Source organism: Pan paniscus, chromosome 21 (assembly GCF_029289425.2).
Source record: "Pan paniscus chromosome 21, NHGRI_mPanPan1-v2.0_pri, whole genome shotgun sequence".
In the NCBI taxonomy this organism is placed as follows: domain Eukaryota; kingdom Metazoa; phylum Chordata; class Mammalia; order Primates; family Hominidae; genus Pan; species Pan paniscus.
The window spans coordinates 20,097,759-20,116,897 of record NC_073270.2 but is presented as its reverse complement, the minus strand read 5'-3'; the positions used below and the strand labels follow the sequence as shown (position 1 = coordinate 20,116,897).

Below are 19,139 nucleotides of genomic sequence, written 5' to 3'. Positions count from 1 at the left end.
CATTCCCCCCCATCAATATGTCTTTCTATACCCATCCATTCAGAGACCCCAGTTCCTGGAAATGCAACTCAACTAGGCAAAGAAGCAAAAGGAGGGTGGTATAGAGCCTTCTGGAGATTAATAGAAAAGAGGGGCGATGGAAAGAGCCACAGGAGGGATCAAACCAGGGTGGCAGATTTTCACACACTGTCTCTAGATATAAGAACTAGGAAGAACTATCACTGATCAAAATTATAATGAATAAGGTTCCACCTCAGTATTCTAACTACAAGGTAGAAGGAGCAGGAGATCCCCTCTCAGGCAAGCTGAGTCACCCTAGAAAAGTCAACATCAACACTGGAAGGTTGGCCAGGGACCATGCACAACAACCACCCCTTCAGCATAAGCGATGCTCACAGTAACCTGACAATTGTGGCCAGGTGAGAGTGGTGAGGGTGCTGAAGGGACAGGAGGGTCTGTTCACAGGCACACCCCTGGCCTGGACCTTCTCTTTCAAAGGTTGATAACTCAAGACAATTTTGAAAATTCTCTGCAACATCTGAAGTAAAACACTATTCTTCTAAAAAAAAAAATCTATTATGGGAAGAAGATGTAAATTTTGGAATCCACTTTTTTTAATCTCAATATCAAATAAACATAGGATATATGAAAGAAAAATCACTAAATGGAAAAGGCTAAGATTACAAGGGGAGTCAGCTAAGATGGAGATGACAAGACATAAAATGGTTAAAAAACCAGAAATGCAAACACAAAACATAAATGGGAATAAGAGGCAGCAGACAGCAGACCCAATACTGCTGAAAATCAAATTACCAAGGGGAAAAAAACATAGGCTCTTACAGAATGAAGAGGAAAAGACAAAAAGATGAAGACACAGCCAAATAACTATCCAAATTACAAACAGTTCATGTTCCAAGGGAAACAACCAAAACCAACAAGAAGCCACAATTAAAGGTCATATTCTCCGGGCAAAACGAAATAAAATTAGAACTTGGTATATATACATATATATATACACACACACACTCCAACAACTTAGAAGTTAAAATTCAGTCTCTCAAATAATTAATTGCAGAAAAAATAAAAACTATAATTACAAGACTATTTGAAAAGTACCAATAATGACTGCATGACACTTCAAAACTTATAGTTTGAGTCTAAAGCTACACTAAACATCAAATGCATTATAAAGCAAGAAATAATAAAAAGGAAATAAAGCATTTAATTCAAGATATTTGAAAATAAACACAGGAATTAAGAGGAGATTTTGAATAAATATTAAAGCTTTACTGACTCAGGGAAAAGGGAAAAGAGAAAAATTAATGAAGAAATACAGATACAAATTTTCACAAATTGATAAAATACACCAAATACAGTCAGATTTTATCAATGAAAAAAATAAACATATACGTTAGTACTGAGAAAAGGTTATATGATCTCAATTACAGAACAAATTAAAACAAAAAAAGTACTTCATAATTTTGTTCATTTCTAAAATCTTAATGAAATTAACACTTCTCTAGGAAAACATAAATTACCCACACAGAAAAGTATCAATGAAAGAAATTAAAGTTTGTTCAAAATTATCTTCATAGAAGACTGTAAGGCAGGCAGCACTATAAGTGCTTTTGTCAAATTTTCAATATACAAATAATTTCCATGCTTCATAAAATATTCCAGAACATAGAGGAACATAGAAATTATCAATTCATTTGTAAAGTTAGTGTGATCCTGACACCAAAACCTGGCAAAGGAGCTATATGTCTATTTCTTTCATAAATATATAGGCAAAAATTTCATAGAAAATGCAAATAAATAAAATCCAGCATCATATTAAAAATATATATCATGCCTTTGTAAGATTCACTTTCAGAAGTGCTTTAGTAAGGATATTTTTTTCTATATATATTGTTATATTAAACACTTTAATAAGTGTTAATAAGGCATTTGATCACATTCAACATCCATGGCTAATTTTTTTTTTTTTTTTGAGACGGAGTCTAGCTCTGTCACCCAGGCTGGAGTGCAGTGGCGTGATCTCAGCTCACTGCAAGCTCCGCCTCCCGGGTTCATGCCATTTTCCTGCCTCAGTCTCCCGAGTAGCTGAGACTACAGGCGCCCACCACCACGCCCACGCCCGGCTAATTTTTTGTATTTTTAGTAGAGACAAGGTTTCACAGTGTTAGCCAGGATGGTCTTGATCTCCTGACCTCATGATCCGCCCACCTCAGCCTCCAAAAGTGCTGGGATTACAGGCGTGAGCCATCGCGCCCGGCCCTGATTTTTTTCTAATATAGAAAACCACAAATGAAAGGAAACTTCCACAGCATAATGAAAAGTAACCAGTGTCACTAATAGCCAAGGGGATCCATACCCCAATGGACAGCACATAGTCTTCCAACAGTAAAAAAACTCCTCAGCTACAGAATGAACCTAAAGATATTGATTCATAGAATAAGTTTATTTTCAGTATTGTATAATTTCACATTTTTAAGAATAAAATATAAAGAAGCAATATTTTAAAAGACTATTAAGGGATGAAACAAGAGCAACAACAAATAATAAATACCAGAGTAACCTTCACCAGTAAATGTAAGGAAGAAATAGAGAAATAATCATGAATCTTGACAAATTTTTTAAAAGCCTTTATCAAATGAAGAAACACACTATGAACAAAAAGAATCAACGTTATAAAATGCCATTTTCCCATAAATTATTTATAGATTTATCAAAACCTAGAAGGATTTGGAGAAAATGTAAAGGATTATAAATTCATCTGGAAAGATAAATGAGTGATAACAATAAATAAATAGTTTTTTCGAAAAACAGGAAAGGTGTCTTGACCTACCAGATAATTAACATGCTAATAAGTTACAATTAATTAATGAGTAAATATAACAAAATAAATATCATAAAATATTTGCCTCTGGTACATAAGAGAATAGGCATGGAATAAAGGTGATACCACAAATGTGGAGGTAGAGGAAACAGTAGTCAATAAACAATTCTGGAATTAACTATTAAATATGTTAATCTGTTTAAATTAAATTTTAATCTTATGCTAAAATAAATTCCAAATGAAGTAAAGAGTTAAATTTTTTAAAAAGTAAACCATACAAATGGGGAATAAATACGTTGACTAAGAGCCTGAATCTAAGAATAGGCAGATGAAAAAATAAAGGGAAAGAGATACAGTGTGGGCCAGATGTCATAAGAATCCTCTATGCCAAAAAAAAAAAGAATGAACAAGACTTTTGAAATACGGCAAAGTAAAACAAAATATATAAAAGCTCTTACAAAACATTAAGAAAAAACACTATTAACTCATTAGAAGAAAATGAAGACTGGATATGAGCAAACCCTTCTCACAAGAAAATAAATATAAAAGTTCAACAAACGTGTAAAACGTTGAACCTGCTCGGTAAAGAAGGAAGGCAAACTAAACCAACAGGACACCATCTTTCTACAATCAAATTGAATTAAAAATATATAAAAATAATTCAGGCAACAGAAGATCGAATTGAGCTCTCTCAAACACTGCTGTTGGGATTTCAAATTTGTTCCAATTCCTGGAAAGTTACATGATAGTACGTGTGAGCCTTTACGATGGGCATGCCTTTTGATGCTGAAGTACCACCTTTAGAAATCCAACCTAAAGAAACCGGCAGAGATTGTCAAAGACTTCTGACAAGAACAGTCATCAAAGTGAAGACATGGAAAATCTCAAAATATGGATCTCAAATGGAACCCTGAATAAGTAAGTTATGACATAATCAAAGGATACGATGTAATAGTTAAGACCACAGGATGTGGAATCAGACTGCCTGGATTCAAATTCTACTTGACCACATAGAAACTTTGTGACCTTGAGCAAGTTATTTAAACTGTTTGTCTTATTTTTCTTCACATGTAAATTGGAGATAATAATGGTATCTACTCTATAGAGTTATTGTGGAGATTAAAGGAGTCAGTACAAGTAAAGCACTTAGAACAGTCCTCGGCCACACTAGATGCCCAATAAACATTACATGCTGTAACATGAAGAAAAATACTGTGATTATTATTACTATTAAGCAGACATTAAAACTAGTTTTTAAGATTAATTCCATGGAGGGATGCCCACGATAAGTTAAAAAGCATGACCCACCAATTGTACACAGTTTCTTCCAGAAACTGTGAGGAAGCACCTCCTAATTCATTTTATGGTGCCAGTATTACCCTGGTAGCAAAACCAGACAGTGATAGTACCAAATGAAGAAAATTACAGGTCCATATCTTGTGTGATCCTAGACACAAAAGCCCTCAACCGAATATGATCAATCAAATCCAGGAAACAGAAAATGAAAAACACACCATGATCAAGTGGGTCTTATACAGGGTATGCAAGGCTGATTCTGCATTTGAAAATCAATCCATGCAATCCACCATATTAACTGTCTAAAGAATTAAAACCACCTCAGCATATCAATTGATACATGAAAAACATCTGATAAACCAATATCCACCCTTGATAAAAACTCTCAGAAAACTAAGGCGAAAAAGGAAATTACTCAATTTGATAAAGGCAATCTATGAAAAACCTACAGCAAATAGCATACTTAACAAGGAAGGACTAAACGTTTTCCCCTTAATATCAGAGACACAAGACAAGGATGTCCATTCAAACTCAATATTGTACTAAAAGTCTTAGCCACTGTAATAAGTCAAGAAAAAGGAATTACAAATCCTGGATCTGAGTGTTTTTAGCAACTCTGTTCATAAATTAACAAAACTAAAAACAACCCAAATGTTCTTCAACATTAAATGGACAGACAAACTATTGTACATCTGTATAGTGGAATACTACTCAGCCATAAAAAGGAATGAACTACTGATGTGCAAAACAACTTAGATGAAGCTGAGAAGCATTGTACTGAGTGAAAAAAGCCTGTCTCAAAAGATTATAAACTATAGAACTCCATCTATGACGTTCTCAAAAAGACAAAACTATAGTAACAGAAAACACATCAGGGTTCAGAGATGGAAGAAGGGTATGAATATAAAGGGGTAGCTTGAGGGGGGTTTTTGGGGTGATATGTTGTTCTGCACCCTGTCAAGTTTAGGGGTTTTTTATTTTAAAAGCAGGATCTAAAACATTATATGTAGTATGATATCAATTTAACATATGTAAGGGAAGAAATATTCCACAATGCTTGGAAAATACCGGAATTGACCTGTTCTCATGCCCAGATTTACTTAAAGTAGGTACAATGACTTTCTTCCTGCACATGGCCCAACAAACACCTGTGATTTCAAACAACCAAACTGTGGAATGACATTCAAGAGGTCCTTCATATCACGTTTACAAAGCCTGGGTTCTTAAGGTCCTAGGAATATTTTATTTCTTTGGAAGTATCTTCAAATCACAACCCAGAATTCCAACAAGAAGGATGAAAAAAGTTGAAAACCCGTAAGCTCAAAGACCCCTAACAAAACGAATTAATGGCCACTCATTTTCAAAACGGTCAATCATCCTAATGGTTATATGAGGTTACAACCCAGGTAGAAGGTGGTGAACCAACAATGCAAACTCTCTTCTAAAGCAACCTAGGAGCATTCCAACAGCCAGTGTTTCTGATTAAACAAATCTCTTTTTTGTCACAAGAAGTGGCTCACCCTGAAAATTCCTAATTTTTCCCATGTACTAACTACACTAAATGCCAAAAAATTCCCAGAAAGATTCCAGCATTTCAGAAGAATTTCAGAATTTGAAAAAATTTTACCAAGAGTTAATTTGCATTAAATATTTTTATAACCTTAACTTTCTGGCATTTTTTAAAGAATTTACTAAGCAAAGAATCAGAAAGCCTGGGTTCCAGCCCCAATTCCAATTTCCTTTGACATTAGTTTCCTCAAAAGTAAAACAGGATGTTAAGATTCAATGGTCCCCAAGAGTTTCTCCATCTCTGATACTCTAGGAAACAGATAATGGTGAAAGTAATATTGCAAGGGCCATGGCTAAGCTGCTTGAATGAACAAACTACTCAAATAAGCTATTTTCATGGAGCATTCATTCAGAAATATTGTGCAAATGACAGAAAAAAAATCATTATCAAAGAAATTGTTAACAAGCCATGCATGGCCTTTATCCAGCACGTAGTTCAGGTTACCATACCTGACAGTAATAAAAGTGCATCCATGGAGAAAACCCTTCATGGTTCAATTTTACTAATGTAGACTGACCTGCCCCAAATTGCAAGAAATCCTTTGTGTAGAGTGCAAAATTATTGGGGGTAGAATTTCCTTAATTCTTGACGTTATACTTTTTAATTGACTTTTTTGGGAATAGGTGACATAAATCACTGGACTACTCCTTTTGTACTAAAAGACACATGGGTGTGCAGCATAAGGGATCCTTGTGGTGTTGGATCTGTACAGTATCTTGAATGTGATAATGAATACACAAACCTACACAGGTGATAAAACTGTGTGTAACTCAATACACTCACACACACACACACACACACTCACACACTCACACATGGGTACAGTAGTCCTCATTTATCCTCAGTTTCACTTTCTGCTGTTTCAGTTACCTGCAGTCGACCATAGTCCAAAAATATTAAATGGAAAAACCCAGAAGTAAGCAATACCTAAGTTCTAAATTGCCACTATTCTGAGTAATGTGATAAAATCTCAAGTTGTCATGCTCTGTCCCGCCTGGGACATAAATCATCCCTTTGTCCAGCTGATCCATTCTGCAGTCACTTAGTCACTCAGTAGCCAGCTCGGTTATCAGATCGACTGTCATGGTGTGGCAGTGCCTGGGTTCAAGGTGAACAGTAGCCTAACGCTATGTCACAGGCCTACGTCATGCACCTGACTTCATCTCCTTACGTAGGCCCGGTATCATCTCACATCATCACCAGAAGGGTGAGCACAGTACAAGAAGATATTTTGAGAGAGAAGGAGCGACCACATTCTCATAACCTTTCTTAGAGTATATTACGATTGTTCTATTTTATTGTTAGTTATTGTTAATCTCTTACTGTGCCTAATTTCTAAATTAAACTTTATCATGGTTATATAGGTATAGGAAAAAACACAGTGTATGTAGCATTCAGTACTATCCATGGTTTCGGGCATTCACTGGGAGGTCTTGAAACATATCCTCCATGGATACTGAGGGACTACCATACAAATAACACTGGAAAAATCTGAATAAATTTCGTGGATTGTATCAATGTTATTACCCTGGTTATGATATTATACTATAGTTTTGCAAAATGTAAAGGAAATGGGAAAATGTGTAAGAGATGTCTCTGTATTACTTCTCCCCCACCGCCACCACCCCGAGACAGAGCTTGGCTCTTGTTGCCCAGGCTGGAGTGCAATGGTGCAATCTCAGCTCACTGCAACCTCCACATCCTGGGTTCAAATGATTCTCCTGCTTCAGCCTCCTGAGTAGCTGCGATTACAGGCATGCGCCACTTCACCCAGTTAATTTTGTATTTTTAGTAGAGACAGGGTTTCATCAGGTTGGACAGGCTGATCTCGAACTCCTGACCTCAGATGATCCCCCCACCTCGGCCTCCCAAAGTGCTGGGATTACAGGCATGAGCCACTGTGCCTGGCCCTCTGTATTACTTCTTATGACTGTGTGTGAATCTGAAATTCTCTAAAAAATTTTTTCAATTAAAAAAAGGGGTATGGGGAAGATTAAGCCTTCTCTTTACTTCTGACCATTAGTTCTACCAGGAGGCAGTAGCTCTTACCAGATTCATGTGTACAGTAGTTAAAAGGGAAGGAAGGAAGGAAGGAAGGAAGGAAGGAAGGAAGGAAGGAAGGAAGGAAGGAAGGAAGGAAGGAAGGGAGGGAGGGGAAGGGGAGGAGGGAAGGAAGAAGGAGGGAGGGAGGGAAGGAAGGAAGGAAGGAAGGATTAAATAATTTGGGATGGTCCTGCTATATATCTAAATAAATTATTTAGTGCTTCCTTACTCACAGTTGTGAGGGCTGAATATATCTTGAGTCTAGGGGACTGTTTCTGTTGAAAAAACCTTCCCCATTCCCAGATTCCTCTCCTATCGGATTCTCAGAAGTAACTAGGTCTTTTCCCTCAAGACAGGATGCTGAGTGATCTTTCTCTGGGAAAACTGACGACCCCCTGACAGAGATCTAAAACTTGAGATATGAAGCATTGCCCAATAAAATAGCCCAGTTAGATAGCCTTACAGAGATACAATCAACAAGACCCTCCTTTGCACAATTTCCAGTCATCTTTTCCACAGCACCACCTAAATATAAGTAGTTGCCAAAGATCCCCTGACATCTGAAGAAAGCATGTATAATATGAAAAACAAGACAAAACAAAGGAACAACAGCAACTTGAAAAAAGAGTCCATATGGGGAAAAGAAAACCTCAATACTACTACGAATCTACTTAGGGATATGGGAGATGATATTGTACCACTGAAGCGGAACAGGATGCTACTAAAAATAGCTTCCACAGGAAGAAGAGCTCTTGGAAATTAAAAATATGACAGCAGAAATTAAACACTCAGTATAAGAGTTGGAAGACATGGTTAAAAAAAAATCTATAGAAATTAGAGCAAAAGGATGAGAGAAATTGGAGAGAAGAGATAAGAAAATTAGAAGGTCAATCCAGGAAGTCAAACACCCAAATAATAGACAATCCAGAAAGAGAAAAGGGAGTACTTAGGATGGAGAATATTATAAAAGGGAAGTTTCCAGACCTAAAGAAGACAAGCTTCCAGTTTAAGAGAACCTGGTGAAAGATCCAAGAAAATGAATGAAAATAGACCCACGCCAGTCATATAATTGTGACATGACTGAAGATTAGGAAAAAATAGACCATTAGGAGCAAAGCAAAGAATAGACATGCTCTTGGGGTGGGGAGGGGGGTGGATACAGGCTTCCAAAATGATTAACCAAGACAGCAGCAGATTTCTCAGAGGCAACAATGGAAGCTAGAAGACATTCAAGCAATGCCTTCAGAATTCCAAGGCAAATGAGTTTCAACCTAAATTCTTGACCCAGTCTAACTATCTTCTAAGTGTAGAGGTAGAAGGAATATATTTTAAAGCACATACAGTCTTGAATCTTTACTTTCCACACTCCCTATTGTAGGAGGCACCTGGAGGGTGTGACCCTCAAAAAATGTACACTGAAATTTCAGGAATAAGCTAAGAAAGACGCATACCTGGGTTCCAGGGAGCAGGGCTTTCATCCCAAGGGACAGTTAAAAGAAATATGCAGGATGAAGCTGAAGGGCAATGGCAAGATGACAGCTGGCAGCAGACTTTACAAGTGACCTGTCTAGATCAGAGCAGGCCAGAGGAATCTGGTAAAGACTTCCTCCAAAGAAGACGTGCTGGAATACTTAGTGTCCCTGCACATATTGAGAGGAGATGGAAGAGCCAGGTGTGAGGGCTCGCACCTGTAATCCCAGCAACTCAGGAGGCTGAGGCAGGAGGATTGCTTGAGCCTAGGAGTTTGAGGCTGCAGTGAGCTATGTTCATGCTACTACACTCCAGCCTAGGCAACAGAGCAAGATCCTGTCTCTAAAAAGAAAAGGAAATCTAGGCAACTGGAGAGAAGTTTAAGTTTAAATTAGTGGTGAAGGCTTAGAAAATGAAGCAGAAGAACACATATATTCACATTCAGGACAGGAAATTTAAGTACAGTGTATTTCGTACCTCAATGACAAACAGCAAAATGTGCTTGTGATAAGGTAAAGAATAACCTTTAACCCTTTGGTTCTTAGCTCTGGCTGCTGAGATACACTGGCACCAACTGTATTACTTTTTTATAAAATCCCAATGCCCAGGCCACAACTGGGAGCATGACAATAGAATTTCTGGGAGGTGGGACTCAGACATGAGTAATTATTAAAGTTCCCAAAGTGATTACAATGTGCAGACAAGACTGAGAAGCACGGAGCTAACCATAGATGTAATGTTTACCCTCATGCATACCATTCCAACATCTTTATCTGCAGCCACAAATGCTTATCATCTTGACTTTCAACTGTCAGCTCTATATTCCACTGAGATGCTCTAAAAGTCCAAATCTTCAAAAATAAATGTTTCATGTTCTGTCTTAAACATGGCATTATCGACTTCCCGAGGTCACCAATCCCTTCTCCCACCCCTTTTGTTCTATTGTCAAGGTCCTAATCAAGAAACCTGCTCCTTTCTCTGTCCTCTGTGGGTTCAATTCCATGGCAGACTGGCTGACTAAAGTGAAAATGACTTTTGCTGAGATCAAACAATGCAGAAATGCAAAGGGAGAAAGGAAGAGAAATATTTGTTGCAAATATTCCAAATGTAAAAGTTGCAAATGTGAAAGTCCCTAAATTAGGTCACAGACGAGCTGACTTTATTTGTTCACTCTCTCCTAAAAATAAATCACTATTGACAAGCCAAAAACGATTACTAGATTTCATGATTTAAATAAGTGATGTTTATTGGTTCAGACAGTTCCAGGAATGACACAGGTCTTTCCTTGTTCCCTGGAGCTCCCACCTAAGCAACTAAACATGAAAAAGTCATGACCAACATGCTCCATGGTCCATGGATGGGTCCAGCTAAGATGAGTTTCTACCCAACTCTCAAATATCTACATATAGCCATTCTAATCCACCCACCTCCCTTTCTACATGTCAATTGCATTAAATGGCCAAGGCTTCATTTGGGGTCTATTCCTATAACCAGGTCCCCTGATGATGGTCCCCCGCAGTGTCTGGAGTGCCATCTGACATCCTCCTCTGAAGTGAACCAGAGCAGCTGTGTCTCCAGCATCTGTACAAGCCCTTGATGTGAGCCCATGTTTTAATTTACTTTAATCTACCAACCTGATATTGAGAAATGGTATTTCATTATTTTTAATTTGATTTTCATGTTAAAACTGAGATTAAGTTCGTTATTTGTGTCTGTTGGCCATCTGCAATTGTTTTCTTGTAAATTGCCTGTCTGCATCTTTTGCCTATTTTTCTACATTTGCCTTTGTATCCTCCATTCTTCCTCAATCTTATTCCCTTTATTATTCAGGTTCCAGCTTTTCCTGACCACCACAGCCTCCTCCATGCCATGCTGTATTTCTCATCCCGATCTCTCATAATTCATGAAAATTACTTGTTCAGCACCTCTCTTCTCACTCAAGCTTGAGCACCACGAGGATGAACATCACGGTGTCCCTCGAAGACAACGCTGCCACCCTAGCAACTAGCAAAGAGCCTGCCATTTGTTGAATGAACAAATGGGTGAAGGTCCCCGTGTCTTACGCAACTGGGGTCCGGGCAGGAACTCCCTCAAGGGATCCCACTGAGAGAGTTTCATGAAGGAACAGCCTACAAGGGTAAGAGTAGGGCTGGGAAACCAATAAGGGATAGTGTGGGCCGTCCGGGACTAGCAACAGCAAGGAGCATTGCCTCTCCAGATTGGAAGTGGAACAGGAAGAGAACAGCAGGGGGAATCCTAGGAAACCTGAAGCCCATCACCACTTGGTTCATACAAAACCTTCTTCCATTTGGGTCCTTAATACTTCACATTCTCAAATGCTACAGGATAATCCCATTTGTGAAACCATTGCAAACAATAAATATAAATAATTGCCAAACAAGCTCTATAGAAAAAGAAGGCAAAAATGGACCAGAAAAAAAAAATCCAAATTACCTTCCTGGCAGCATAACCCATTTGCTTTGCAACTTTGGGAACATTTTCTAACCACCCCATACCTCAGTTTCCCCATTATGAAAGTCTGTGTACTATTATTCCTCCAAAAAGTTCTTTCACTCAAGGAAAAGAAACCTCCATACAGAAAAAGAAAATTGCCAAAATTTTGTCCTATCAGCCATCTTCCACCAGGCCTTGGAATTTTCAGCAAATATCTAGTTTTGCAATTCTTTTAGCTTCGCCAACCCTCCAGGGTGAAGAAAAAAAAAAAAAGCTTCCCACAAGGATTTGAGGCTTGCAAGTGGAGGAAATCTTTGAGAAAAATCTGGGTTGATGAGAAGCTAAGAAAAGCCAAGAGGAAAGAGACATATCTATATATGTTTATGCAAAAAATAGAAAAGGTTGAAAAGCAATGTGTTTCTAAAATACTGCTTCTATGAAACCAACCTTCTGTTACTCCTTACTCCTCAGTTAACTGAAAAAGGCAGGGTGATTCCCCGTCTTCTATTCATGTCCTCCTCCACAGAGGCTGGAAAATGCAGCAGCATGCAGCCCTGATGTAGGTGGACTTGGGTTCAAATCCCGCCACTTAACAGACACTAGGCACTGCACTCCACCTTTCTTCAGCTCAGTGCTATCCCATGAGAAATGGGTAATGATATCGAATCTGCCGGACTGAGAGCAGAATTCTATTATCAATGGCAAAACCTGCAGTTAGTTTTGCGCCAACCTAATAAATCATGACAATAAAATCCATGTCAGCTGATGGGCTCCTAACACAGGATGACTACTTTTATCACAGGCACTGTAGTTCAGCGATCAAAAGAGCATCTTTATTTACCAAATACCTTTTATACTTGCCTCTATATTTAAGATATTTATATATCTTCTGAGCTCCTACTATGGGGCCAGTGACTGGGGTACAGAGGTACGGAAAGTTCATAGGGTCCCTGACCTCCTGGACCCTAGAATCTGGGGAAGAGGAGATATCACCCAAATCATGACCAAATAAGCACATAATTACCAACTGTGATAAATGCTATGAAGGGAACATATGGTGTATTCAGAGAAAGAAATGGAGGGACCCAGTCTATTCAGGAAGATCTCGAGCCAGGTAGTGAGGAATTCACTAGCCATGGTGGACAAAGCAGTCCAGACAGTGGGACCAGCAAGCGCCAGGAATCCGAGATCGGAAGAATCGTAGACCTTTTGAGGAGCAGAGGAAAAACCAGAGTGGGGATGCATGGAAATAGAAGAGGGAAACAAAGCTGGAGATTCCAGCAGTCCTCACACTGAGCCATAAGAAGGATTAAACAGCTGTGGTCATCGCCATAGGAGGAATCGGCAGCCACAAAGGCAAAGACGGGCTCTCAGCTCTGCAATTTAAATTTGCAGTTCAAATACCCACTGCAACCTCCTTTTCAAATACCACTTCTAGACCCCACACCAGCTAAAATAAGCAGCAATATTTTCATGAATGGAAGATATTTCAAAGATAATATATGCATACATACATACGTCTGTGTGTACGTTTGTCTATATATGTTTGTATGTATGCATATATGTGGCATTCACCTTAGCCACCTTGGGAAATGTCTACATTCACTACCAAGTTACGATCCCTTCAGATCCTTGGGTTTTTAAAAAGGCAGACACAGCAGTATCTCCCACAGCAGAGGCTCTTATAATGTGACCCTACACTCCTCCACTGAATGACTGCTGGTATCTATGCCCTTCTCCTTCAACGTGGGCTGACATCTAACGCTGCTTTGACTAACAGAAAATAGCGAAAATGACATTCTGTGACTGTGACTTATGAGGCTAGGATATAAACATGCCATACACTTTCACCTTGTCCTTTTGGGATATCCGCCCTTGCGACCCAGATGTCATGCTCTCAGGGCGTTCAAAGTGAGCCACATAAAGAGATCGCATGGAGAGGCCACGTGTGGGTGTTCTGGTTGGCAGCCCAGCTCTGAGGGTCCAGTGAACAGCCACATCGACCCCAGGCATGGGAGAGGTGTTGCTTCAGATGACTCCAGATGCAGCTGTCAAGCCACCCAGCTTTGCAATCTTTCCAGCTGAGGTACCAGATGTAGTGGAGCAGAGACAAGCCAGCCCCATTACCCCCATCCAAATTCCTGACCCAAAGTATCCATAAGCAAAAAAAATCAAATGGCTGTTTTACACCACTAACTTCTGGGGTGACTTGTTATGCAGCAATAGCAACTAGTACAGAAAGTAGCTCAAAGTATATACATAAATACATACATACATTCATGCACATATGTATATGTACATATATGTGTGTATATGTACATGCATGTGTGTGTAATTTTTTTCTTTTTTTCCTTTTTTTCTGTTTTTGAGACAGGGTCTCACTCTGTTGCCCAGGCTGGGGTACAGTGGTACAATGATGGCTCACTGCAACCTCAATCTTCTGGGCTCAAACAATCCTGCTGCCTGAGACTCCGAGTAGCTGGGATTACAGGAATGCACCACCACACCCAGCTAATTAAAAAAATTTTTTTAAGAGATGGGGTCTCACTATGTTGCCTAGGCTGGTGTATATTTTTTCTTAATTACTATTGACCTCCCCGAGAACCTTCTAGAAAGAAAGTCTAGAATTACTCCTCAGTTAGAATCCCTGGGCTTTATCCACACTACTTCTGGAAAAAAATGGCTGGGTAGTTTACGTCAAAGAAAAATATAACACTTTTAAACCACTCAAAATATACAAAAGTAATCTATTCTCATTGCAAAAAGGAAAGAAAATCCCCCTCAGCAAATCTAACACCTTATTTTAATTGGCTTTGAAAACAGAGATCAAAAATGAGATCTTCATCCATAACAACTAAATAGGGCAACTAGAGCTCACTGCTTTCCACCACTGAAGGCTCATGCCTCCGAAAAGAGTGTCTGCAGATTAAATAAAGCAATACCTATAAGGTGGGCATAGCGCATTGCCTGGCACATAAGAGCCCACCCAAATTCCAGTTATTATTATTGCTTTTGTTGTTAGAATTTCTTGATTCCAGCACTAATTCTTCCTGACCTAAATTAAGCAGACCTCATGTTACACCTCAGCAGAAAAGAATCAATGTAGATTCTTACTGCATATAACCAAATACTGAATATGCGGAAAATGTTTTCAGTATATAACCAAAACTTTTCAGTACATAGCCAAATCTGAGTTTCGTTAGATGTCTAGAAAGGGATCTCAGATTCCATATGATTAGAAATGTTATGAAACATTATATAATATAATTATCACACATCTCTATTTTGCTTTGGTAAAAGAACTGTCATTTTAAGAGGAAAGAAGAGAGAAAGGAAGGGAGCAGGAAGGAAGAAAGAATGAAGGAAGGAGAGAGGGAGGAAGGGCCAACAGAAGGAAGGAGGGAAGGAAAGGTCAATATGTGTTAGAAAACGAGCTTCTGAGGAGTTACATTTAACAATCATTGCATGGCTTTCAAGGTGACTAAATGAAAATATTACCTTTGGTCATTATGAAGGTACCCCCTATGGGATTATATAAATATTACAAAGCTACACCCAAATGGTGGTTTGAATACGAGGACAGAGTTGGGAACAAAAAACCAGGTTACCTCAGGTTGGTTTTTTCCTCTCCTCTTCGAATGCTGTGTGACTTTAAGCTAATCACTCAGCCTCTCTACACCACAAGGTCTTCGAAACAATGCTCCATTCCAAACTTCAGTATCTGTACCAAAGGACCACTAGGTAGTGTGTGCTCCAAGTTTCCAGGGTAAAAGTCACCATTCAAATGCTTACGTGTGCCAAACGACAATTCCCCTTGTAAAACTATCATTTGCAGATTCACACACATTAATTAATGTGTTAAAAATTATCTAGAAAAACCTGTGTCTTGCTGCAAAATACTACTGTGCATCGCATACCGAAATCATCAATACCTAACGGAAAAAAAAAGTGATTGGAGACCATTTCAACTCATATGTCATTCTGGGGCAAGACAGGGAGGCTGGCTGGCATCCTCCTTAACACTTGGCTTTTGCCTGTTAGATCTTCAGTTACTGGGGTGTGGAGGGGTCCTAAGACCAACAGAGATGAGAAGGGAGGAAAAGGAAGTGAGAGGAAAAAAGAATATGAAAGGTAGGAAGGAGAAAGGTAGGACAGAGGGAGGGATGCGGAAAAGGCCGTGCTATGGAACTAAATCTGAGTCAGTGGCACCTGAATAGAAATGTCACTACCAGGGAAACCATTTCAAAATGACATTCCAGTCCCCAGGTTTCAAGTTTGCAGAGTGTCTGGCCTCCTCTCCCCCCAAATCCCAGCTTTTCAGGGCCCAGGCAGCCCCCTGTCATTGATTGACTTAACTATATGAGTCACATCCTTCACCCAGAAAAAAATGTCTTTTATATTCTTGAAAGTGGTGGGAACTCTATGTCTCATAGAGCCCCAACATACCAGAAAAAAATGGCCAGCGTGTAATCCACTAGGAATAGCCCTTTCCAAAGGTGGCATGAACTATAAACTGGTTTTTCACTGGAGAAAAATAAAAAAGGAAAATAAAAACGGGATTCGGGAAAACCCCCTTAGTGAGACTGTCAGTAGACAGAAGTCTGGCAGATGTGAATCTGCCCTGGGAGAGATTCTGCTTCCCTCACACCGGCACGGCCCCCTTCCTGATGTCAGAACCCAAGGCTACGGGATCTGAGATCCAGGAGAGCAATGGAGAGAGCCGTGGAGTCTTCAACAGCTTCACTGAAGACCAAGACGGACTCTCTGCTATTACCATAAATGATGAAGTCTGTCAAGCGGTCTGCTAAGACCTGAATGAAGACTGACGCCTGTTTCACTTCCCCACCAAGCAGGAGACCAGCCAAGCTGGGGGAGATCCCTTTTTAAATTCATGGCACCTTTGAAAATATTTTACGGTGACTATCAAAATGTCTTTATTCTGCACCTCATGACATCTTGCATTAGAGCTACGTCGACCTTAACACCACAGCACATACTTGTAACTGTTTTTTTGTTTGTTTGTTTTGTTTTGTTTCTTTCTCACAACCCTTTACATGGCTGTTTTCCCACGAATCGTGCCACGTCCACGGCCGGGATATAAAACCATTTTACAACAGTTATTCTCCCATGTCTTTCCTTCATTTTATAGACAGCTGAATCCCAGGATCGAAACTGTTTCAGCAGACAACTGTTCTGAGCACACAAGATCTATTTCAGCTCAAGAAAGGCCAAGGACAAAGACAAGACAAAAGTTGTGGGTTAAAGGGCAGACTTTGCGCAGAGCGCCGGTAGAGGAGCCGACAGTGTGATGCGTGGTCCACTGCAAACCATTTCTTCCACAGCAGCAGCTCTGCAAAAGGGACCTCTGAGGAAGAAGTCCCTGTCTTCCCAGTGAGTGGTCATTTTAGGAGAACAAGTCCCCTACTAGCCCGTAGCTGGAGGGCCAACACTTTTTCTCTCCCTGAAGTTCCCGGCACCTGTTCTGAAAGGGGGTTGAAGAGCTCTCTACTCGGGCCATCCCGCCTGCTCTCTGGATGGAGAACACACGGACAACTGTGTGTTAAGCACTCCCCTTGAATCCTTCAGCAAGCCAAGGAGTATACAGGTGGTCACCTGCACAGGTGCCGGGTCTACCACCACAACTTTATCCCTGGCCTTGGGGGCTGATGGAGAGTAAGACTCCCCACCACCGCCACCAGCAGTACCTCCAGCTCGCGAGTAAGCAGCGCACAGGCGGGCACAGGTAAATGTTCCCAGGGCGGCCAGACGCCTAAGCCTGCTGGCTGCTGGCGCTCAGGGTCCCCACCTCCATGCCTCTGCGTGGGGCAGGGGGAGTCCTCGTGCCTGGCATCCCACTCCCCCCGCCAACCCAGCCCGCTTATCCCGGGGCTCCGGCCGGGCCGCCCGAAGCAGCCCCGCGCCCAGCCCCGGGAGCCCCGAGCCGCCGGAGCCGCAGCGCCCACTCGGGGCAGGCAGCGTGCACTCACCCTTCTGCTCTCGCAGGCTCGACAGCGACCAGAGCAGCAGCGCCACCGAGGCCAGGAAGCAGAGCTGGCTCAGCAGAAGGTCCCTCCGGCGGCGGCGGCGGCGGCGGCGACGCGCGCGGTCCTCGTCGCCGGACGGCCGCATCCTCGGGCGGCCGGGCGGCGGCCTTGGCGGGCGGCGGCCGCTCCTGTCGCGGGCGGCCGCGGCGGGGACAGCGGCAGGAGGCAGCCCTGCGCGCAGCAGCCGCGCGTCCTCGCTGCGCTCCCACCCGGCCGCCGCCTCCGCCTCCTCTTCCTCCTCCTCGCCGCTGCCCGTCTCCTCGTCGTCGCCCTCCTCGTCGCTATCGCCCAGTCCCTCCTCCCCTCCCTCCTCCTCCTCCTCCTCGCCGCTCGCCCGCGCCGCCGCCTCCCGGCGCTCGGGGTCCCGCTCCTCCTCGCGCGCCATGGCTCCCACGCTCCGCGCCCGCGCTCGGCCTGGGGCGGCGGCGCGGCGGGGGCGGCGGGGGCGGCCGGGAGGCGGGGGCGGCGGGGGCAGAGGAGGAGGAGCGGGGAAGGACCGACGGTAGGAGGGCCCGCCGCTGGCCAACTCCGCCGGTTGGCGAAGCCACCCCGGACTGGCTCTGGCCTCGCCGGCTGCAGGAGCGCCTCGCGGGGCCGCCCGCCTATTCCATGGTCGGCGCGATGGGGGCCGGGGCCGGGCCGGAGCGAACAGGGAGCACCGAGCGGGCTGGGAGCATGAGCTAGCGCAGCTCCCGGCAGCCTGCAGCGGCGAGGCTGGTCGGGCCAGGGTTGGCGGGGGGCAGTGCCTGGGACACAGCCCGGCGCTGGCCGGCATGGCGGGGAGGGGGCGCGCTGGGAGGAGACTGGGCTGAGGAGGGATCCCTGTGTGCAGTCCTTCAACCCTTCTGTGCCAGGGGAAGAGGGACGGCGCAGGGGGCCCCCTCTCGGGAAGCACACACGCTGCCTCCCAGAGGCCGATCTTCACCAAGAAGGATTCGCTGGAAACTTTCGGAAAAACCGAGGGGCTCTTCAGCCTCCTCTCTACTTGCTACCTGGAGTCGGGGCGCCGCGAGTGCGCTTGGCTGCCCGCGCCCAGCCTCTGGCCTCGCCTCTTCTCGCGGGCCTCCCGGGTTTCCCTCTGCCCCCTTGCGGGGATCCCCCTGTGCGCCCGACTCGGGATCTGGAACAGGCCTCCCCAGAGGCTGTTGGTTCCGTAAGGGTGTCCGGGCTCCCCCCTCTGGCTTGGGCTCACACTTCGCTTTCTGTTCGTGCTGGACCAAGCCCAATACTGTGGCTGATCGAAGTGGGGACAGCTGGCACGGTCCCTGGAGAGGCGGCCTGAAGAGGCTTCTGGCCTTGTGCAGGTAACACCAGCCTGCCCTACCTCCAACGTTAGAATCTTAGTCCTCCCATTTCCCCCATTCTAGGTTTCCTGCCCCTCCTTGCTGAAGGTGTGGGCTGCCCTAGAGATGGCTGGACTCAC

At 42.7% G+C, this 19,139-nt stretch overlaps 1 protein-coding gene across 1 annotated transcript in view; it reads right to left on the bottom strand.

Moving 5' to 3' along the window:
* Positions 1-19,003, bottom strand: part of SLC24A3 (solute carrier family 24 member 3) — a 512,775-nt gene extending 493,772 nt beyond the window's left edge. Inside the window, exon 1 of the mRNA XM_008962961.5 lies at positions 17,660-19,003. Coding sequence (XP_008961209.3) covers positions 17,660-18,491 — 832 coding nt within the window. The 5' untranslated portion in view covers positions 18,492-19,003. The remainder of the gene's footprint in view (positions 1-17,659) is intronic.
* Between the last annotated feature and the right edge of the window lie 136 nt (positions 19,004-19,139).